Raw genomic sequence first — 23,633 nt, 5'->3', positions numbered from 1 at the left:
TATTTCTGCTTTTCATAGGATTTGTGCTTAATATAGTATTTCTGCTAAATTATAGTTTTTCTTCTTTTTATAATATTTGTGCTAAAACATAGTATTTCTACTAAATGTAGTATTTATGCTTAATAATAGTATTTCTATATATTTCTGCCAGGTCCCCAGGCAGCCAATCCTCTGTGAGGACTGAGACATTCAAATTTTCAAATCAGGGCCTGCACAGTTTCCCAGCCAATCAAATAAGTGTCCTGAGGCATTCAAATTTGCATATTGGGGCCTTCGTGGCTTCTAAGCCAGCCAATCATATCTGAGGGCTGAGGAATTCAAATCCACAAATCAGGGCCTGCACGGCTTCCCAGCCAGCCAATCACATATGTGGTCTCAGGCATTCAAATTTGCATATTGGGGAATTCGTGGCTTCTAAGTCAACAAGTCATCCATGTCATATATCTCTAAAAATTCATATTTTAATATTAAATTGTCAACACTTGAAGATTCCCCCATCTCTTCTGAACAAAACGGTGTAAGAATGACCGTTCTAGCCCCTACGGTTAGGAAATTACGGTCATTTGTTTGAGGGGAGTCGTCACTATGAGAAATAGACTGCAAAAATCCTGTGTCTCTCTGTGCTGCTGCGTGTGTAAACAGATGCACCTGTTTTGGTGGGGAAAAGTGCACAGCCTCTCTGATTGGTGGATTCAAATTCACCAGCTCCCAGGCTGACCTAGAAACTTACTTCTCTCTCCCTGTGTGTGTGTGTGTGTGTGTGTGTGTGTGTGTGTGTGTGTGTGTGTGTGTGTGTGTGTGTGTGTGTGTGTGTGTGTGTGTGTGTGTTTGTGTGTGTTTGTGTTTGTGTGTGTGTGTGACAGAGAGAGAGAGAAAGCCTTTTAATGGGATGATCCCATTGTAAGATTCAAATTCAATATATTTAGACTGGTTGACTGAATTGGATCTTGTGTGTGTGTCTCTCTGTGCATGTGTGTTTCCTCATGTGTACATATTTGTAATTGTGTGGCAGTCATAAATTTTTTTGCTGATTTTTGTCATTTAACAAGTATATTTGAGGGAACCTCAGCATGTTCAGCATTTTTTCAGCTGTCCATTTTGCTTTTCCAATTTTTCTTTTTAACTTATTACTATTGTGCTAAATCACACTATTTCTGCTATTTTATAAGATTTGTGCTTAATCATACTATTTCTGCTTTTATAGGATTTGTGCTTAATATAGTATTTCTGCTTTTCATAGGATTTGTGCTAAAACAAAGTATTTCTACCAAATGTAGTATTTATGCTTAATCATACCATTTCTGCTTTTTATAGGATTTGTGCTTAATATAGTATTTCTGCTAAATTATAGTATTTCTGCCAAGTATTATATTTCCTCTAAGATATTGCAGTTCTGCTAAGTTATTCCATTTTAGCAAAGTTCTTTTGCTTCTGCAAAGTTTTTACAATTTCTGCAACTTTTCAGCTTTTTCAGCTACTTTTTGCATACAGCTTCAGCTTTAAGCATCCACACTGCATTTTCGCAGGAAATGCAAATTTTTCTAGTTCATATTTGTCCTCCCTCACATTACACACTAAATCTTAGAGATTTATAAATATATGAAATAAATACTCATATACATAAAAAAAACCCTCAAATACACACATCCTTATCGCCCCTCTTACACACTAGCTTCACATATAATCTGTAACCATATAGATTCTATAGCTAAATTTAATATTATTTGGGGATATCCACACATCCCTGTCATTAAATACAAGCTGTATTGTTAACCTACATTATTGTGTGCATTAAATCATTGTACAATCCAGTCACATAGTTCATGGCAGTATGGCTTTGGTGCATGTGTTACAAACCTGACCAACCTGGATTTTTATCACATGGTTCCAAGTCTTGTTGTTTAGTCGCCACAGCGACGTGATAATGTGAAGCTACAGGAAATAGTACACTAGCTAGGCTGTTCATTACTTCTTGAGCCAGTGTCAGGGATTGAGTGAGTCAACGGGGTAATCCTGTCAAAGTTAATGATAGTGAAGGTTCATAGACTTCATCCTGACCTTTTTCCAACATGGTTCGACACACCACACACGCATTTGCAATGTCACGTCAGCAACCTTGAAAACTCACATAGAGATTGTTACATACATTCTTTTAAAATCAATGAAAACTTTGTAATGCACAATTTTATTATGTTTCTAATAAGATTGTCTTTAAGTGATACTGACATTGGGAGTGTGCTCAAATTATTCTCACAAAGATATATGATTATTCAGTGTTTGATGAGAGGACTCGAATAGGCGTTTGGACCAGTGACAATAGGCATATATTGTCACTGCTTTTTGTTTTACGTTATGCTAATGATGGCTCATGGCTAAAACATGTATGTCTTTTTCCTCTTTAATAAATCCAGCAATGACATTGATCAGAAAGTACTGGTTCTTTCTCATCCACATGTCTTTCATCTGAAGAAGAGCTTTGAATGCTCTTCAAGAAGCCTAGAGAAGTATTACTTAAAGAAAGTATAAGAAAGCTGGCTAAGAGACTTCAGACTGTGTTGAAGAATAAAGGTAATTATACCAAATATCGATGATTATTAGACTTGTACAAGCTCTGATTGTGTTATATATACTGTATTTCTATGTATCTATACACATCTTTCAATAAATCACTGCACATATTTGCCTTTTTTTTAATAAAATGTAATAAAATGAAAGATGACTCCAGACCTTTACTTTGTATTGTATATACATTTATTTTACTCATCATTGTCATGTTAATAGTAAACGGAGCATATAGCATTTCAAAAAGACTGAAATTCAACACAGTTTAAACAACAGCAACAACACTTTTTACTGTATTGATTTTTTGACAGGCTGATATAGAACTGCTTTAAACATAATGCACCATTTAAAGAAACTAAAGAAGGTTTTGTGTTAGCATTGCAAAGGAACTCATGTTCAAAAGAAAATGATTACGTTTTTGTTAAAATCATTTGAATTTATACATTTTTACACAGTAACATGAAACATCAGACACATCTGTACAGAGCAGTAATGGCCAAGAGCCCAGAAGGTTAAGAACTTACAAATTAGTTTCTCGTTTTCAGTGCTTCTTACTTCATGTCACAAAAGGCACAGCAGACACATCTGGTGAGATTTTGTCCTTAGGAAAGAATGTCAACTTCTGAAAGTAGCCTCTTTGTTCACTGATAAAAAAAAAAGGCTTTATCTATTTTATCTAGAAGAATTTTTAACATCACAGTGAACTTTGCTCAGATTTAATCTTTCCACCATGGACATTTTCTTAGAAAAACACGCACAGCCAGTACCAGAAACCTGGTTGATATTTAACTGGGTCTTACTGATTAGTTTGCAACAGTAATGCAACGGCGTGAAGCAAGGCTATTCATTGCTTCCTGACCCAGTGACTTAGATTTGCAGTCTCTCTGAAAAAGATAATTTAGTCAAAGTTAATGATCTGTATTTGGAAACCCACGTCACAAACTTCATCCAGATAACTGTTAACCAACTGTGATAGCAGTTATATGCATTTTAATTTTAGCTTTCCTCATCGCTGTCATGTTAATAGTAACTACAATGGGAAGCGATTTCACACAAAAAAATCAACACACACACAAAGATTTTTACAAACGTGTGTGCTTTTCTTCTGTAATGAAGCTCTGAAGTGTATTTAGACACCATTCAGATCCATTTAGATTCCACTATGCACTGTTTGTAATGTATGTTCCACTATGTTTATTGCAGTATACCAGTACTGCAACAATAGTACTAGTATGGCACAGTATTAGTATTACATTCTGCATGCTAGTTGTAGTACTAGCATGCAGAACACAATATTTGTGCAGTTAATGAATAGTATTTCATCTGCAATATAACATATTGTGGGCAGCTGTGATTTATTTCAGCGTAAGTTCACGAAGGAAAAAACTCATTCAGAGTTGATAGTCACTTGTTACGCTGAGATGGAATTACCTGTCAATTTAAAAAATTGACTATACAAGTAAATAATATGAATAATGTGATTCAATCAAAGCATTAATCTGTTAGAGAGACATCAAAGTTACTTGGGCATGTCTAGCTGCCAAAGACACTGGCAACATGACATTTATTGAGGATTTACTGCTGGCAGAAGCAATGGGGTGAATGCCAAGATATACACAAGCAAAATGAGTGCTCAGATTCAGCCAAATTCATCAAAACTCATGAGATGACATTTCATCATTCATACTGCCAATGTGAACACATGGTGAAGAGGTTGCATATTTTTGATTGATTGAGTCCCCAAACAACCAAAAGCTGACAGTGACTGCTGTGAATGACAGGGAGAGCTTCACCGGGGAAGAGGCAAACCATCTGCTGATGTCTGTGGGTCAAAAAGTAAAAGCATTTTCCACACAATATTAAATATAATAACTTTTTCTGACTTCGTGTCCAATTACTTTTTGATCTCGACATTATGTACACAATCTATTTATAGGAAGTTACTCTCAAAGAAAAGCCAAAGCTTGGCATTTTAATACAGCATGCATATAGTTATTTCAAAGTGAACATACATCTGGAATGAAGTACTTCAGAGTACCGGCACACACAGAGAGACACAGTTGTCTGCAAATTTGAAGTTGATGGTTTAATCTCAGGCTCCTCCAGTCTGCATGTCGAAGTATCCTTGGGCAAGATAATAAAGCCAGAGTTGCCCCATTGGAGTGTAAGCGTGTGTGTGAACATTAGATAAAAGTGCTTTGGTTAAAATCTAGCACTGTCAAAATACTTAGAAACACAAGTATAAGTATACCATAAGTATTGGTGACAGTCGCCAATAGTTTGCATGGAAAACCCAGACTCGTTTGCAATCATTTACCATTTGCTGCCTGAGCTGTAGTGAAACCTGAAAAAGAGCAAATCCAACCACAAACAGAGACTTTTCACTTTCAAAGTAAAAGTTGTGCCTTTTGAACTGTGTTGGTTGCACATAAGGGACAACTTTTACTCTGACAGAGAAAAGATTGTGGTTGGCTTTAGACATTCTGCAGTTTCGCTGTTCATTGCCAAACATGTTGCAAGTGTTTGCAGACAAGTTGCCATTTTCCATGCAAACTACTGTGGCAATCTGTTAGCAGCCAAAGCAACTGGAAGGCCACAAAGAGATACAGCACCCACATTGTGGCCGATTTCACCCAGCAAGTACTCGCAAACCAGCTGGGGAATACATATTTTGTTCTACTATCTGGAGGTTGCCATGGGAACCCTGATCCGTCCTTAGGCCTGTGTAACTGAGCGCTAATATGTGATAAGACTGAAAACAATGACCAAGACCCCAGAGGATGATGTTACATGAAAAGGGATGGGAATCGAGAACCAGTTCTCTTCAAGAACCAGTTCCTAGTAGTCGAATCTCTTGGACTCATCGATTCTTGCACTTGCACTACATTCAGCTAATTTCAGTTGTCAGCTGAGGAAAATAGCAGGATGGTTTGCATCATGGGTATGGACCTTACTTCTATTTTTATTGCTCTAAAGGACAAGGGCATAATGGTAAAGTGCAAACTGCATCCAGGACAGAAACAGCTGCATTATGCTACCACCACAACTTTGGCTCTTTGCAAACACCTGCACAGACAGCATGCTAATGCTAATCTAGCCTAGAACCCAGAGTGATGCTAAAGCTGATGGAATGCCGACCTCAGCCCAGGACGGCTCAAGTGAGCCATCATTTGTGAGCTGCGGTGAAGCTGATGCTGAACTTCATCAGGTAACAAACGGATGAGCAGTCAGGCTGCAGCCTCCATTTCTATCAGTGTATGTTTCTACAGTAGAAGAAACATATGCTTCCTCTTTCATTTGTTCTGTTGGCTTTCTCTTCATATATGTGTCCTCATCAGGATAGGGATTTGTGTTGGTGTGTGGGGCTGTAGCCTCAAGTTTATATTGTGAAATGGTTATTATAAGACAGTGTACTTCAGATCATTTTACAGAGTAAGATGAAAGTAATGTAATGAGGAGTATAATGAATTATTTTCTTCTTGAAGTAATTAAGTAATGTACTGCATTACCTTTAATAAAAGTGTTACTTTTTTGAGTATTGACCTGACACTAATCATAACAAAGAGATGAAATACCTCCAGCGTACGCGAACATTTGACCAGACAACATGCAATTAATTTGCACAAATGTAATGTCTTTGATATGCTGCTTAGTGATGGTGGTAACTCTAAATGCAGAGCTAGTGAGAACCCAATCTAGAATCGAGAATTAATAAGGAATCAAATCGATAAGTAATGTCGATAATGGAATTGGATGTAATTCTTATCAATTCTCATTCCTACTCACAAATGAGATTGACTCTTGTCTTCAGTGTTTTGCAAAAGGCACAGTAGACATATCTGGTGAGGTTTCTTCCTCAGGAAAGAATATTAACAGGTCTTATAATGCGGCCCCTTTGTCTATTGATAAGACTGAGAAGGGTCTAACCTTTTGTACAACTTTTATCAGCATATTTTAATGAGAAGGATCTACATGAAAAACTTTGAACTCGAGAACATTTTCTTGGAAAGACACATGACTGCTACCCGAAATCAAGTTGATATTTAAGAGAACAGTAAAGGGAGGGGATCTGTTATGACTATAATATCAGTTTAATCATCTTGGATATTATGTTTGAAATGGTGAATCATTAATTACAGTTGCACATCATGATGTGTAAACACATTTGAACACATTTACAATTCATCAAACATTTTCTAAAAAAAAAAAAAAAAGAGAGAGAATTTATTTTTGTTCAGTTTTGCATAGTTTTACCCAGTGACTGGTCCTTCGCCGTCATCGGCGAAGGAGACGACTGAGTCGGTCCGGAGGCCGGCCGCGCGGAAGGCAGCGGAAGGCAGCGGAAGGCAGCGGAAGACAGCGGAAGGCAGCGGCGGCAGCGACGGAGACGGAGACGACTGAGCCGGTCATTAAATACAAGCTGTATTGTTAACCTGTGTTACGTCCCTGTGCAACTTCTAATCGTCTCAGTGTTTTCAGCTGGTGCTAATTGGCCACACCTAGTCAGGTGTGGATAAAAGCATACCTGAGGCAAGCTTCCCGGCAGTGCACTAGTCTTTGCCTTGGTGGCACCAGCCATTTTAGCCAACCTGGTTTTCCATTTTAGGATGAAACCTCTTCTCACCCACACTCTGTTATTCATCTCCTTTTTTTATGTTGCGGCTTTTGAGCCGGGTCGTAACACCTGCATTATTGTGTGCATTAAATCATTGTATAACTTTAAAAATGCATGAAAACAAAAACAGGGTGTCACAATCCAGTCACATAGTTCATGGCAGTATGGCTTTGGTGCATGTGTTACAAACCTGACCAACCTGGATTTTTATCACATGGTTCCAAGTCTTGTTGTTTAGTCCCCACAGCGACGTGATAATGTGAAGCTACAGGAAATAGTACACTAGCTAGGCTGTTCATTACTTCTTGAGCCAGTGTCAGGGATTGAGTGAGTCAACGGGGTAATCCTGTCAAAGTTAATGATAGTGAAGGTTCATAGACTTCATCCTGACCTTTTTCCAACATGGTTCGACACACCACACACGCATTTGCAATGTCACGTCAGCAACCTTGAAAACTCACATAGAGATTGTTACATACATTCTTTTAAAATCAATGAAAACTTTGTAATGCACAATTTTATTATGTTTCTAATAAGATTGTCTTTAAGTGATACTGACATTGGGAGTGTGCTCAAATTATTCTCACAAAGATATATGATTATTCAGTGTTTGATGAGAGGACTCGAATAGGCGTTTGGACCAGTGACAATAGGCATATATTGTCACTGCTTTTTGTTTTACGTTATGCTAATGATGGCTCATGGCTAAAACATGTATGTCTTTTTCCTCTTTAATAAATCCAGCAATGACATTGATCAGAAAGTACTGGTTCTTTCTCATCCACATGTCTTTCATCTGAAGAAGAGCTTTGAATGCCCTTCAAGAAGCCTGAAGAAGTACGACCTAAACAGGGAAAAACTAACAGAGACTAACCAGAAATGGCGATGTAGGGATACACAGGGAATTACACAGAATGATGGAGGGGAATAATGTAACGAGGACGAGGGAACACACACTATAAATACACAGACCAGCAATCAGGGGATGGGAAACAGGAGGGAAACACACCTGGGAGACATCACAGCTGACGAGGCAGGGGAAACGTAAAGAGAACGCACTGACATCAGACAGAGACCTTCAAAGTAAAACAGGAAACACATACACGTAATGACACAACTCACACACAAACTTGACACAGACTGGGGGACACAGAACATAGGAACATGAAACGTGAAAAAGCAGAGTACAAAAACCCAGAATAAACAAAACCACAGAATAATAATAAACTAAAACACGGAGTAACAGACTCCGGACCATGACAATAGGCATGCTGTTACCAAATTCTGAAGCGTGTGCATCACATTCAAAGCTCGTATATCTTTATGGATTACTCTATATTGGATAGGTTATTTACAGTTTTTCTCAGTCGCTTTGGTGCTTTTCTCAGGTCAGAATGAAAATTCTCAAAGCCATTAGTGCAACCTCAACAACATTTAGTCATTTGTGCACATCATAGTAGCAATTTCTCCTTCCTCTGAACAAATTGTAAGTGCTCTTGGACATGTATCAGTTGCTTTCATACAATTCTCTGCCGTCGACAACATTATCATTTGCTTATGTCATGTCAGTCAAAATGAACTATACTTTTGGATGCTGAATAGTCGTTCCCAATAAAACTAATTGTCTTCATTTCATTGCTTGAGTCATTATATACAAGTATAGTTTTCAAATGCTGTCAAGCAAATGTTATACTTTTTTTAATTATTATTTTTTCCTGGAAATGTCCCGGAAATTGAACAGTTTCTCTCAGGTGAACTTCAGCTTTCACTGACAAGGAGGTGTGTGAAGTATTAGTTGTAACCAATGCCAAGCTGCTTGTTCACAATCACTCATGGATCAATCCCATGAACCCTCAATTGGGAAGCCTATATGAACTGAGCAGGACAGGAAGGTCAGCATCGTGGAAGAGGCGTGAGGATGTGGGGGGGACAAAACAGGGGAAGAGGGAGAAGACGCCAAAATACATGGGCCGATTCCTAATGAAATTAGGGCAACACTTGTTGACCATGTTGTCAATCATGGCCTCACAATGGATGAGGGAGGGTGCAACCAAATGTTGAAAGAACCACTGGGAGTTCAATCATTCAAACATTTCATAGGGAGAACAGATATGTATAGTATTGAAAAGTAATCCAACATCTCATAATATCTCATGTTGAGTGTAGATTACTGTAATTTTACTGTAATCTGCACCACAAAGGATTGAAAGACAACCTCGCGGAGGTGGAAGAGGGCCCCTTTTTACCCCGCAGCAAGAGGAAGCCATTTGTGCAATGGTGATTGCAAACAATGCAATAAAGTTGAAAGAAACCCAAAGCACTGTCATAGAGGATAACGGTGTATTTGGCAATATTGGATCTGTGTCAATTGCAACAACTGACAGAGTGCTCAAGAGAAAAGAAATGGGCATGAAAGAATTGTACAAAGTGCCATTTGAACAGAACAGTGAAAGAGTGAAGGAGATCCGTCACTAGTATGTACAGGTAAAACATGTCTTCTATGTATACTCTAACCTTCAGCACTGTAAACTGTTTTACTTTGTGTAGTTTTATGCAGTAGTCTAGCAATTTTGTATATATACTCACAGAACATACAAAATGCATTATGTTACACAGGAAAAGATGTTCCATTTTCTCTCTCTATCTAAAGGGAGAGGAACCACTGCACACGTTCATATACGTTGATGAGGCGGGTTTCAATCTGGCCAAAGGCAGAAGGCGTGGAAGAAATCACATTGGACAGGGAGCAACCACCGATGTCCCAGGCCGGTGTGGAGAGAATGTTACAATGTGTGCAGCCATCTCAGACAATGGCATCCTCACCCATATTCTCCTTCTTGGTCCATAAAATACACAACATTTCCTGACTTTTTTAGACACTCTTTACAGGGACATAGTCCCTGAGAATGAGAGGGGTTGAGGCCAACTTAACAAGTATGTCGTTGTGTGGGATAATATCCGTTTTCACCACTCATATCTGGTCAGACAGTGGTTTGCAGCACATGACATAATGCTGGTTGAATTTCTCCCTCCCTACTCCCCATTCCTTAATCCGATAAGAGGAGTTTTTCTCTGCCTGGAGGTGGAAGGTTTATGACTGGCATTCACATGCGCAAATGGCCCTGCTAGCAGCCATGGATGCAGCATGGGATGACATCACAGCTGAGTCATGCAGAGGGTGGATTCGCCACTACAGGGGATATTTTCCTCGCTGCATTGCAAGGAATGGTATCCATTGTGATGTAGATGAAAATATGTAGCCAGACAGACGGGAACGTCTGGATGTGCCAGAATGATTTACATATGTTCAGCTACAATATGTACTGTTATATTGTTCACATTTGTGCACAGCTCTTCCAAAAGGGTGTTTCTTATGTTTATTCTAAATAAGTGACTGTAGAGTATTTTTCTTTTGCACAATGTTGTAGAATTACAAACAGCCTACACAGTAAAAATGGGAAACATACGTATTCAGTGTCTTGTACTCACTTACTTCCCTAACTACAGGAATGTTTAACTTTACTGTAGATTTTACTGTAAATGGCTGTACAAAAAGTGAGCATTTTAATGTTAATAGTGATGTGAGAAAAGCACCAAAGCGACGGAGAAAAACTGTAAGAACACTGTTGCCTCGGTTAATGAATAAGCCCATCAGTGCTCTGTGTCTGCATTGTCATCAGGTATTCTCAAGTCTCAACAGCTTAATGGATAAGGCGCTTCTCTTCAAAGCTAGGATGTTTGGGTTTGAGTCCTTTCTGGTGTGACAGATAGTGCTGCGGAGCAGCAGGTGTACTAGGCTCAAAACCAGGAGATTCAAACTTTTCACTCTGCATTGAAAATCAGCAAAATTTCAGAATGTTTAATAACAGCATGAAATGGAGAATACATTTGTTGTTACATTTATTTGTGGAAACACAAAAAAGCAAAGACTGAGAAAAGCCAACCTGGGAAATGTGCAACATGCAAATGCAAAAGAGCATTTCTGTCAAAAATAAATGGACGCCGTCCACCCCAGGGTTGTGTTTGGGGTCTGCTTTATGCAGAATTATTGTCCCTTTGTTGTTTTAACAAATGCTTGTGTCCGAGTTGATTTCCTGATTAGAAGCAAAGAATAAACAAAGAAAATCTTTAAATATGTTGAAATGCGACACAAAAGCACACAATAGCAGATTACAGTTTAAATGAGCAATTTAAAGGAAAGAAAACCAGTGCAGCAAAATATCAGTTCACCAGATTTACAGTTCAATAGATAGAGTGTAAAAATCCCCCCAACAGAACAAAACAAACATAGTGTTCACAACACGCATACAATTCTCCCAACAGCTGTGACTGCACCTGTGACAATAAGTGTCCAAAATCTCAGTTTACTGGTAACTATGACTAAGCATTTTAATTTTATATTGGGAGAAATGATTGAATGAGCAAAGAGAGTTTTCGGACACAGAAATAATATTTTGTGATCCACACTGTCTCCTCTGGTCAGCCAGATCCAATCACCTTCATACATGATCTAAAAATGCAACTGAAAAGACTCACATGCAAATCCAGCTAACACAGCTTCAATCCTCCCGCCTCAATCAGAGACAGTGTACCAGCCTACAGTCTGCTAAATTCACCTCTAACTAACTACACCCCTACCCTTCTTTCTTGTCTTTTCTTTTCTCAATTTGCATTTTCACACTTAGTATTTTTCAGCCTGTACTGACTACACAAGTGAGTGAGTCAGTTTCACAGATGCAGTAGTACAGTACAGAGGAGCTGTAAACAGTTACATGTTCGATGTGGCTACACAAACACAGCAGAAAACCTGCTGCTCAACAAAACACATATTTAAAAATATGAGATGATTTTAGGAGTGTATGAGCTCTGCTTCCCCGTGAAAGTGGAGTTGAGCAGTTGCAATAGGCAGAATAAAAGAATTGTCTATCTATCTATCTATCTACCTATATATATATATATATATATATATATATGGTGCGTACCTCCAGGGACCTGGGTAGGATGGTGAGGCAGTGCTGGACGGCATGATGGACTGATGGAAAGAGACAGGAGCGGGGCAGGCTGTCTGGTATACAACCCTGAGTCTGGAGCTGGGATAAAACTTTCTCTGTAAACATGCAGAGAGAATTAGAAATCACAGAATTTACAGCGTAATTTGAAATATTTACTGATGTTAATCACATGGAAAATGCTTTTACACTCCCATGTCTCATTAGAAAGACACAACCTGCCGTGTGTGCACTGGCATACAAAAAAAAGCTCCTAAAGAAAAAAAAATGCGACAGCTACATGAAGTTCAAAATGAAAGAAAAAGAAGCTTGAAGCAAAGCTCCAGTTAGGAGGGGTTGTGAGAACCTGACCTGTGGAAACAGTAACAGCCAAACCCAAGAGAAACGGAGGGTGTGTGTGTGTGGGTGTGTGCGTGAATGAGTGTGTGAGAGAGAAATAGAAGATAAGTCACTCTGTGGGAGATACAGTAAGAGCGCATGAAACATGAGGCTGACCTGGGCAAGCTGCCAGAAAAACACCGACACCCTGGATGTCCAAGACTTCTACAACCTGGTGAAAACACACACAAACATAGGGATCTTGTGACCATATAAACATTACCAATATCATATAAAAGCACATGTATACATAGTGGGACGAATACGTTTCAATTCTTCTTATCCATTAGATAAGAATTATGCAAAAGCTCTGCGTCAACATGCACACGTGTGACGTTGTTAATCGCGTGGTTTGTTTTTATCTCACACGTGACCAGTACGCTGGTCTTTTCTTACATAACCATTTCTTGCTAATATCTTTAATCAGCAAAAAGATATCAGGCTGACAGCACTTTTTCCCTCCCGAGGCCTTGAGAATTAGTGAATACATCTGTTTGGTGATCCAATTTCTAAAGCTGAATTTATTTTTAGTGATATTGACGTAAAACAACTGACTGAATATTTCTCTAAACTATATTTTCTGTCTTATCTGTGACAAAAAGTTGTAGGTAAAGAAAAGCTTTAGCTTAGTGAGAAAGAAAATGTCATTATTTTGTTCATTCAGCTTCAGTCTGTTGTAGTTTCCTTCATAATCTCCACATTTGCTGCTGACACAACACTGATCTGTTCCAACACACACACAAAAAAACCTGCAAAATGCGTTTCACTTTACTTTCAAACATGAAGATAAATTTTAGGAATTTAGAACTATTGTCTCAGAAAAATATATCTGGACTCTGTTTGACCTGGAGTCTTGTAGATTTTAATTATCTTGTCATTATTTAGCATCTTACCCATTTACATTAGCATTAGCATTATTCGTAGCATGTTACTGGCTTCTATAGATTTTATTCAGTAAATTTTTTTTTCTGGGTGATAGTGGAAAGAGAAGTTTTCAGAGAACAAATAAAAAACCTACAATACTGCCCACTATGACAGTGCCTCAGAGAATAAGTTCCCTTTAGACTGTTTAGAGTAAATATAAATGTATCAAACAAATAAATTATTTCTTCATAGAAATACATTGGCTGCATTCATCCTGCACTTCTCTCCTCACCTTGCAAAGTGCCGTCATGGCCACAGAGTCCATGAAGGTAACAGAGCTGAGATCCAGAACCAAGCAGTAGGTGTGCATGTGTGTCTGCGCTGGGGGGGAAGAAACCGAAGAAGCAGCGATGTGAACTCCAGCTGAGTTTGCCTTCTGACCATGATTCACCGTCTCCAAGTTGCAAGAGGAAAGAAGTGAAGAGGAAAAGTTACAAGTGAAAAATTTACATTTCAGTGCTTCAAACATGCTTTTGAGATTTTTCTATTTCAACTAGAGGGATCAAATCCAGTGCACAAATACACACACAAGCACATTGCATAAAGCATGGGGCTGGCGATGAAACTCAGAGTTACACTCACTGGACATTTTCACCGATTCAGTTTCTGGAAACATTCCTCAGAGATTTTGGTCTCACGCTGATGTGCCAGCATCACACAGTTGCTGCATATTTGTCGGCTGCACATCCTTCATGTGAATCTCAAATTCCACCACATCCAAACGGTGCGCTATGGGATCTGGTGACCATGGATATCATCTGAATACAGTGAACTGTTGATACGAGGTTTGATGGAGCCAAGTTTTCATGTTATTTACACCAAATCCTGACCCTCCCATCTGAACGTTGCAGCAGAAATCAAAACTCATCAGATGAGGGTACATTTTTCCAATTTTCTACTGTCCAGTTTTGCCAAATTGCAGCTTCAGTTTTTTGTCTTTAGCTGACAGGAGTGGTACTCAGTGTGGTCCTGTGGTGCTGCAGTTCGTTTGCTTCGACATTTGTGTTCAGAGATGCTCTTCATGGTTGTAATCTGTGATTATTTGATTTACTGTCACTTTTCTGTTACCATGTCTACCATGTCGAGTACTTTTCCTTTGACCTCTGACATGAAAAGGGCATTTTTCCTTTAGAACTGCTGCTCACGGGATATTTTCTCTCTTTCATCCCATTCTTTGCAAACTGTAGAGATGGTCATGTGGGAAAATTGCAGTAGATCAGCAGTTTGTGAAATACTCAGTCCAGCCCGTCTTTTCTCATCCTACGTTCAAAGTCACCTAAATCACCTGTCTCTGAGCTACTGCTATGTGATTGGCTGATTAGAGTTTTATGTCTAAAAGACTTAATGTTTGGTAATCATTAGGTTGAAGATTCAAGATTAATAGTTACATATCAGGACAGAGCTCTAGGAGATCAATGTGTGTGTGCATATGTGTGTGTGTGTGTGCGTGCATGTGTGTGTGTGTGTGTGTGTGTGTGTGTGTGTGTGTGTATTGGCACCTGTCTTATCTTTGTGAACACCAGTTCAGAGTTGGCAAAGTAAAGTGGACTTGAACATGTGAGTATCGTCACGCCTGGAATTTGCTTCGCCTGTTAAGAAAAACAGACATGCATTTAACAGTGGACAGGTGTAACAGGTTACTGTAGTGACACACGGGCAGTACTTGCAGCAAAATTCTGGTGCACTCACTTTAAGGGACATTAGAAAAACAGATGTGTGCAGTACAGTAGGGTAACACCTGTGCCATCTCCTTTGTTCATTAAAAAAAGATGCTACTAGATATTGATGAAGGTATTTGTATATGTTCTCTATTTTGCTGTTATATTTTCAGCAGATGTATGGACAGACTTAATATTCATTATTGTTACCATTAAATATCTATACACATAAAGACTTAAATTCTTCATTTTAAGGTCAAACAGTTTAAGTCTATATAGCTATAGAAAAAAAAGGCTGTTTCTTATTGCTCAAATAAAACATGACCCTGAGACTTAACTGCTAACCGCTAAGTTAAAGAGTAAGAAAATGGCTGTTTGTATTTAGACTTTAGAGACATGGGTTCTTTTTTCTCAGCTAATCTGGATCTTTTGTTGGGTAATCTGTGATTCATGTAGGGTCTTCTACAGGGAATTCCACTGTATACAGTACCACAACATCTATGATGTAAGATGAAGAACATACACAGAGGGCAGATGTGCAGCAGCCACCAGAGTAACAGACTGAGGAGAGAATCGAGTGGAGGGAACAGAGAGTGAGAAGTTAAGAGGAAGTCACTGATGCTCTGTGCCCAGACAGATTGCCTTGGGTTGCAGTTTGGTATTTTGATGTGTGACAGATGGTCGGTTTCAGCCTGGGGTGTATTTTTAGTAGGTTTTGGCTCTGTGACAGTTTCACTTAATAAAACCTGACCTGAGGAAGAAAACATGGTTTGTTATTGGGTGTCATGTATGCTTTTTCTCTCGGTGGGGGGTTTAGTACTTTATATCATCAACATAAACAACGGAGATTCGTTTTGATGAGGGCAAAGGGATTTAATAGCTGTGATGCATGCATACACAGCTACTGAAATATTCCAGCTTAAATATATCTACGTATTTCCCAAAGGCTTTTCCATTATGTCAAAAAAATCTACAAAAAGTCTTTCACGCTGATGTTGATGTGTTTATGCTAATTTGCACACCAGCCTCTGTCTGAAAGATTGATGTGCAGATACAAAACAAGCTGTAGAGAATTCATAATTGACTGGCTTTCATACTGATACCACTTTACATACGCTAGCTCACAGACTGCAGCCAGCCAGGATCATTGGGAGTCATGTAATGTCAGCGTGATTCATCTCTGCCAATCAATAAATCGTTGTAGCTCTTCACATTTTAATAGCCCATGACCCAATTACGAACGACTGGATTATTAACCCTCATCCTACAGACATATTTTACACATCTGGACACAAGGAATACTTCGCCTTAAGGAGCAAATATAAAGGGTGTGTAAAACTGAAGCTGATCAGAAAGAAGCTTAAATCACAGAGAGATGCTGAAGGAGGAGAAACCCCAAATAAAAGTGTAACAAGAAGTCTGAAGAGAGTTTAAATTCAGTCAGTTCTGCAGCTGTGTAGTGAAACCTCATTTATACTCTGACCTTATAAGAATTTCAAAGAATCTCTTCTTTAGATCAACGACCGTCATGTTCTCAACGTTTATAGTCGCTTGGAAAAGATTTCAAAGTTAAAACTGTAACAAAACAGAACAGGGAGTGCACTGGGGTTGTGTTTTAATGATTTTCTGATTATTTCTTTTCTTTGATGTTGTGAGATGGATTTATATTTTTCTGAAGTTTACCTCAAGGTAGAGCTCCACATCTCTGTAACAGTCTGTACCAGGAATGTGACCCAAAACAACGGTGGTGGAGCTGGAAGATGAGGACAAGATGAAAAGTGTGAGAGAGACAGAGGGGAATACTGATGAGTGCACAAGTCGTCCTGAGTCCTGAGGGGGGAGAGAAACAGACAGTGGAACCATTTAAACCATATAAAAGTATGTGAAGCAATGACTTTGTGAAAACATAATAAATGTTGGCAGGGACTTTTGGATTTTCACTCCAAAATAAATACAGTGATCTTTTTTTTTCTTTTGGTCCAAAATGCTCCATGTAAGGTTTGTAAAATCACATTCACTGACTGTTGTGTCCTGTAAAGGAGTGTGACCAGAGAGAAGACGACAGCCACAGCCAGACCCAGATCCAGGTTAAAAATGAAGGTGGAAGTCAGTGACACTATCCACACGAGCTAAAGGAACGCAGGGAGAAGAGAGGGAAAATTCCTGGATCAGTCCCGGAATGGTGTTTGTAGCTGTTTCTGTGCTATGATTAATGATGTGTGTGCGCCAAGCCCACCAGGTCTAATCTGTCAGATTTCCAGAGCAGACGCACATCTCTGAACTGAGCCAGTATGCCCTGAAGGTTCACCACGATAATCACTGCCAGCACTGCCTGGTACACACAGCAAACCATTACCCAACATTGGCTCAGACACGTGAATCACCCTGGCGATCGTTTCCATGCTTTAGGGAAAGTAAAGGTGTCTGCAGAACTGCAAACACAAACGTCTGCAGCATTTGTTTCCATTACAACAACAGTGGATTGCTTTGTTGTCTCATTCTCTTAGCGCTACGAAACATTGACTCACCTCATTTCATGTCCTGTAATCACGTGTAAACTTGCCAGAAAGAAGTTCTTACTTATCATCAAAATAATACTAAAAACTTTAAATATTCCATTTCTCTGTTGCTGTCTGGAAAACGTGACTGCCATGGGTGAGAGTCTGGTGATTTGAACTCTAGCTGTAAGAGCTTGTATAATAAACATTAATAATACCTGTTATGTTAGATTCGCTTTACCTTTGGCAGCTGCTCAAAGAGATAACCAATCTCCAACAAGACTGTCAGAATCAACAGAGCTGACACCAGACCAGCCATCTAAAAATATGAACAAAAAGAACACCGCAAGCAAAGAAGAAAATGACTTACAGCACATTATGAGACTCATAACGTTTTAGTAGGTGCTATTTTAGCCTGATTAAAAATGTGTTTAGCTGAAGGGAGCTGGACTTCTGAAAAAGATAATTGACCTGTGTTTTGACACCGATGCTTTCCTGGACCATGCTGCGAGAAAAGGAGCAGCTGACAGCAAAGCACTGAAACATCGCTCCAATGGTGTTACACAGACCCAGCGCCAGCAGGTCCTGAGGCAGGGACATACAGCTGAGTCCACATCTTTAAATGGCTAAATGACTAGCTACATCACATTTATCACTTATATTTGATTTCTACATGTTCTGTATCTACAGTACATCACCCTACTCTTCATTTTTGCCCTGCCCTGGGTTGCACGGCCAGAAAACTCTGACTTACTCTCAGTCGTCTCTACAGCAGATTTAACAATGAGGCTAAAAAAGGAAGTAGTTGCAGTGAATTGTTCAAAGAAGATTCATCCAGGAAAGTCAGACAAACTTCAAAAAAAGAGTTTGAAGGGAATCAAAGCTGAGGTTCAGCAAGTGTGCCTACATTTGCAGAAATCTGGGGACACCACTTTAATTTCCAGAAGGCACTGGAAGTACAGTTTCATTAAAACACCTTTAATTAACTTTACTTCTCTCAGTTTCTCTGCACGATATTGAAACAAATAACAGAGTATGTATTTTCTGATCTGAGTTAAACTGTTATTGGGGTGAATGTACCTGACTCGGGTCCACACAGTAGCCATGTTTGTTGGCAAACATTGAGCCCATGGCTGAGAGGAAACTGAAGCCAATCAAAGCCAAGGACAGAGCTGGAATGAAAAGCTCTCTGGACTGAGACAAGGAGGGAAGAGCTGGGGGAGACAGGCTGGAGAGGAGCAGGAGGAGGAGGAGAGGTTCTTTGACTCAGTGACTAAGATATTATTAAAAGGAAAGAAATTATAATATTCAGTATTATAAAGAATTATGACTACCTTGTGAATTATTCATCATAACACAGCATTTTCTTAAAGCTATCAGGTGTGACAAAGCTAGCAGCACATTTGCAACATGACAACAAAAGCATGAAGAACTGATACTTTTCTTCTCATAGAAATATTTGTGAGCTACAGTTTAGATGTTAGTGTCATTTTCTTTGCATGATATTAACACTTTAAAGCTAATAGGTAAATAAAAGCAGCATAATGTCTTTTTCTGCCATAAATCTACTTGACTCACTTTGAGTTAGAGAGAATTACATTTTTCTGGAGTCACATTAAACTGATTCATTTCAGACCATTTTTCTAAAAGGATTTTTCAGAGTCTTTTTGTTGCTTTTGTGTTGGAGGGAATATTACATTTGACAGTTAGAAGTTAGCATTTCCAGCTTGACAATCATTGACAATCGTGACTATTTGATTTTTTTTTTTTTAAAAGAAGAAGCAAATCTAAATGACTAAAGCAAACAAACAATAACCCAGTTCTACTGACCCACTGGGTATGTGTCCCACCACCTGGACTCTGTGCTGTCCAGCCAGATCCATCTGTACTGACAGGAGGGTGCTGAGAACAATCTATGAGAGAAAAGCAGTGGAAGTGACATTTTCTGCACTGAATGTTCACTTTGGAAAAGAAGAATATAAAGTAATCTGCATCCTAATATCACATAAATCGGCCAGTTCAAGTACACACTGACATAAACAGATAACTGATAAAACTAGCCTTTGTCTTAAAGCTTTTCCCCCCATGATATACTACAAAACCTACAATTGTATATAACTGAAAACATGAAGCATAAAAAACGTCGGGAGTTCTTTTGCACGCAGTACGTTTTTTACCTCTCTCGCTCTCTTTTTTTGTTATAAATTAAATAGCTGTGTAATTACATAGCTGTAACTACATTAAAAAATGTTACAGTAATCCTTAATTGAAATCTTTAAATTACTTGAAGAACTGAGAAGCAGTACAAACAAACAAATTCAATTCTTATCAACACATCAGACAAGAGAATGATGATTAACCAGTGTCCAGGTGCACATATTTGCTGTATGTGGAGAATCGTGGCTTTGGAGATTAAAAACAGATTATTATATAATTATGAGTCATTCATCAGTTCATCACCGTGGCATCTGTCCATCTGGGTGCATCTTATGGACATGAGTCTACTGTTTATGTGTTTGTGTGTGTGCGTGTGTGTGCGTGTGTGTCTGTGTGTGTTTCACCAGTATAAGCTCCCATGGTATGGCGACAGGCAGTTTGTTCTTAAACCGCTCATTCAGCAGTTTGCCTCCGATGAGCATCAGCAAAGAAACCAAAGAGACTAACAGAGTTCCTGTTACAGCATTGGTCACTCCATACAGAACATCTATGAAAGTCTGCAAGACACACACACAAAACTTCCAGCTGCACTTTCAAATTATAGGACCTGCTTTAATAACGCAGCAGGAAACTGCATTTGCTCTTACGGCCACCTGAGGTAGCTCCAGAAGAATATACTCACATGTCCAAATGCCCAACTAAATGGTTTTCACATTTTCAGATTCATGTGCTCTAGTGCACATCAAACCTTACAGTTCAGTGGCTCTGGAGGAAATCAACCACCTGCAAAGTGCTGATAAAACACCCTGACACTTAAGAAGTGCAATACTGTCAGTGTAGAGGTGACACGATGTGTCTTTGAAGGAGTTTAATTTGCACCACGTAGTGCCAAAGAAAAAGAAAGTAATTTACAGCCACGGCCCATGCAGTTAGGAGGTATCATTAGATTATTTCTTTATTCCTGATAAAAAAAAAAGTTCACAGAGAGGTTTTTTTACATGAAGTCTAGAAAAAAGGATGATGCTCTCCTTTGTTTCTTGTTTCTGGACTTACTTATTTCAGCTCAAAGGTGGCGTGCCTGAATGTGTGCATGATAGTGCAGCTGTTTCAACTGACCCTAGGTGAAGCCAGCAGTCCAGTATGTTTCTGTACTGGTGCTCCTGTCATTAGCGGCAGCTGTACGATGATCATGTGCAGGGCGGCTGCTGTGGTGTAGGCTCTGATTACAGGATCCGACAGCCAGCGGCACACAACACCTCCCCGCAGCAGGTACAAAAGGAGCTAAAGACACACAAACGCAGACACAAGAAGGTTTAGTATTTCCATTTTGACTGAGTGCCACTCTAGTCTTAATTAATTAAAAATAAATGAATGGTAGTTTACAAAATATCAGAATCACAATTCTGGATGTGTGTGTGTGTGTGTGTGTGTGTGTGTGTGCGCGTACTTGTATTAGGCCACAAAGGAAGGTGACTTGCACCGTTACGTTTACTTTGGCTGCTTCAACAGCTGCTTCATCACCGTCGCTAAGCAACTCCACATTAGCTGTCACAGTCCCAATCATGATGGACAGGACAGCAAAGGTACCTGTCACACACACACACACACACACACACACACACACACACACACACACACAGAGCAGCAGAACTAGTTTACTCTTTCCTGAAGTATCTTTAGTTACTGAATTAGGCTTTATTTAGTAAAATGATTGAATAAGAAAAATACTTTTTAAACGATTAAATTTTTTTTTTTGCAACAGAAAAAATTCCTAATAGATTTTCAGAGGTGCTCATGGAAACGTCACTGTATGGAATGACTGTAGGAAAATCCAGAAAAGCGTCAAATGTAAGAATCACCGATGGAGAGGTGTCTGGAAGTGCCAAAGATGAAGTAGACGATCAGAGGATAAAGAGAAGCGTACAGACCAAATGCTGGAGGAATTCCTGCCAACATGGCATTGGCCATACCTGGAAAAGAATAAAGGAGGCGGCTGTGCAAATCAGAGTTGAATAAATCTGTGGATAATATAGGTGCCAATTTTCACATTTACACTCATTCTAAACCCTTCAGCAAATTTGAATGAAACTGGGTTCATATGAAGTCTGATATGAACTTGAAATTATAAATCTTAGCTCAATTTGACACTTTGTCTGTAATGCTGCAAAGCAAAGTTATATGTTTTTAAATTATTTCCTTTCACAATGTGCTGTGACCTCTAGAATTGGCAGTTGCAGTTTCCATTTTGAAATAATTAAAACGTGTGGCCAGGCTTACATATTTATCCAATGAAAGCAATGTTTCTCTGCATCACAACCTCCCACCTACACACTACACCTTAACCTTACAGGCTGTAAAATGCAGAAACTTAAATATGATTGTGAATTAGTTATTTTAGATGTTATATTTGGATTCAGCATATTAAAATGCACAAGAAAGAAACAGCTCACTTAAGTGCTTAAATTAAGGTTAGGGCCACAAAGTTGCCACAAAGATCTACGTGAAAGTTTGATGGATTTAATAATTTATTGTTGGTTAAAGATTATTATAGTTCTTTAGTCTTTATCAATCAAAGTCATATTGTAAATCTTAATGCGATAAGGGAGGGGAATGAAGCCTTTATAGATTTGTGAGTGAAGGTATTGTGGCAGACTGTAGTTCAGACTCTTTTGTGACTTTTATGATACTCTTATCTGTTGCTGTAGCCTAACCCTGGGGTAGATGCATGATCCCAACGCTGATGCCAGACACCAGATCTCCGACGGCGTTGTGTCTAACGGAGTAATGAGGGAGCCATGACAGGACGGGAATAACCTCCAGCACGAAGCTTTTTATCCTGGAACCAGAACACCTGGAGGAAAACACGCACAAGCTATCAGCTATAGAGCCTCAGATAAACACAGCTGGGTCAAACGCAGTAAGGCCAAAAAATGTTATCCTTTGACTCACCGACATTGTGACTTTACCCTCTCCGAAAGTGACAGACACTTCTTTTCTAGCCTCTGCCCGAGGAGATCCAGCTGTGCCTCGTCCAGGGCGTGTGCGAGAACAAGCTGCCTGGAGCGTGGCCGGTCATTTTGCTCAACGCTGTCCATCTGAAATAACTGTGGAAGATTACTGAGAGCACAGTGAAGTTTCATTCTGCCTGCGTTTGAACACTGTGTGTTTGTTTAATGTGCCTCGCTGACCTGTTTTCATGTGTGCTAAATCTGTGAATAAAGTCACATGACAAAAGCGAAAAGAAGTGCTTCTTCAGGAAAACTTAAACAAATTAAAGCAGTGAATGAAAAAAGACTTACTTAATCTCGATCAGCAAGAAGCCGCATTATTACAAAGAGATCACTTGGGTGACAGTGAGAGTGCATGTATTAGGGTAACGCACACACACACAAGCTTTCACACGCTTTTACACGTGAGTCACGGAAAGTGGAAAAGAGCCTTGAACTCTGGACATTACAGTTAGTTTACAGCCCCTTTCTCCTCCCATTCACCAGCTCATTCAGTACCTCTGAATGCCTCTATTATTCCAGCTCAGCTTCCACAGACTCACGTGTGTGTGTGTGTGTGTGTTTGTGTGTGTGTGTGTGAGAGAGAGAGGGAGAGAGAGAGAACAGGGTGAGAAAGGTAGGCAGGGATAAGGTTATAGAGTAAATGAGAATCTACAGGAGGTCTATCTGTATGAAACAGAAGCCATTAAAACAGAGAAAGCTGATAAAACAGAGCAACTAGAATGATAGTAAAGTTGTTTTTATTTCATAAATATACACACACATAACGCATAACACAATACACACAACAGGAACGTAAGTAAATTGCTGTGGAGCTGAAAACC

The 23,633-nt window shown here is 39.2% G+C and overlaps 1 protein-coding gene across 6 annotated transcripts; it reads right to left on the bottom strand.

Annotated features, from left to right (window-relative positions):
• Window positions 1–11,009: 11,009 nt before the first annotated feature.
• slc26a6.1 (solute carrier family 26 member 6, tandem duplicate 1) lies at window positions 11,010–23,212 on the bottom strand. 6 transcript variants are annotated; one of them, XM_026153796.1, is made up of 19 exons: window positions 23,101–23,212; window positions 22,751–22,905; window positions 22,513–22,652; window positions 21,661–21,771; window positions 21,249–21,388; window positions 20,918–21,082; window positions 20,206–20,358; window positions 19,475–19,557; window positions 18,725–18,872; window positions 18,116–18,229; window positions 17,886–17,963; window positions 17,383–17,478; window positions 17,169–17,275; window positions 16,830–16,899; window positions 14,988–15,077; window positions 13,721–13,882; window positions 12,682–12,736; window positions 12,160–12,284; window positions 11,010–11,271 (listed from the first exon to the last, which is right to left on the bottom strand). In XM_026153796.1, the coding sequence occupies exons 2-19, from the start codon at window positions 22,894–22,896 to the stop codon at window positions 11,242–11,244; spliced, it is 2,013 nt and encodes a 670-aa protein (XP_026009581.1). In that variant the 5' UTR covers window positions 22,897–22,905; window positions 23,101–23,212; the 3' UTR covers window positions 11,010–11,241. The 6 variants fall into 6 exon arrangements, 5 of the variants coding, with proteins under 5 accessions (XP_026009581.1, XP_026009580.1, XP_026009579.1 ...); XM_026153795.1 differs by having other exon boundaries at window positions 22,751–22,896; XM_026153794.1 differs by lacking the exon at window positions 23,101–23,212 and having other exon boundaries at window positions 22,751–23,039.
• Between the last annotated feature and the right edge of the window lie 421 nt (window positions 23,213–23,633).

Source organism: Astatotilapia calliptera, chromosome 20, assembly GCF_900246225.1.
Source record: "Astatotilapia calliptera chromosome 20, fAstCal1.2, whole genome shotgun sequence".
Lineage (NCBI taxonomy): Eukaryota > Metazoa > Chordata > Actinopteri > Cichliformes > Cichlidae > Astatotilapia > Astatotilapia calliptera.
This window is presented reverse-complemented; position numbering and strand designations above follow the sequence as displayed.

Excerpts from the sequence above, each read along its gene's own strand:
- slc26a6.1 (XM_026153794.1), bottom strand. The coding sequence starts at position 22,941 with ATGAAACTTCACTGTGCTCTCAGTAATCTTCCACAGTTATTTCAGATG. Across the intron at positions 18,873-19,474 it reads GTGGGACACATACCCAGTGG|CCTGTCTCCCCCAGCTCTTC; the intron begins GTCAGTAGAACT and ends GCTCCTCTCCAG. Across the intron at positions 12,737-13,720 it reads CCATGACGGCACTTTGCAAG|GTTGTAGAAGTCTTGGACAT; the intron begins GTGAGGAGAGAA and ends TGTTTTCACCAG.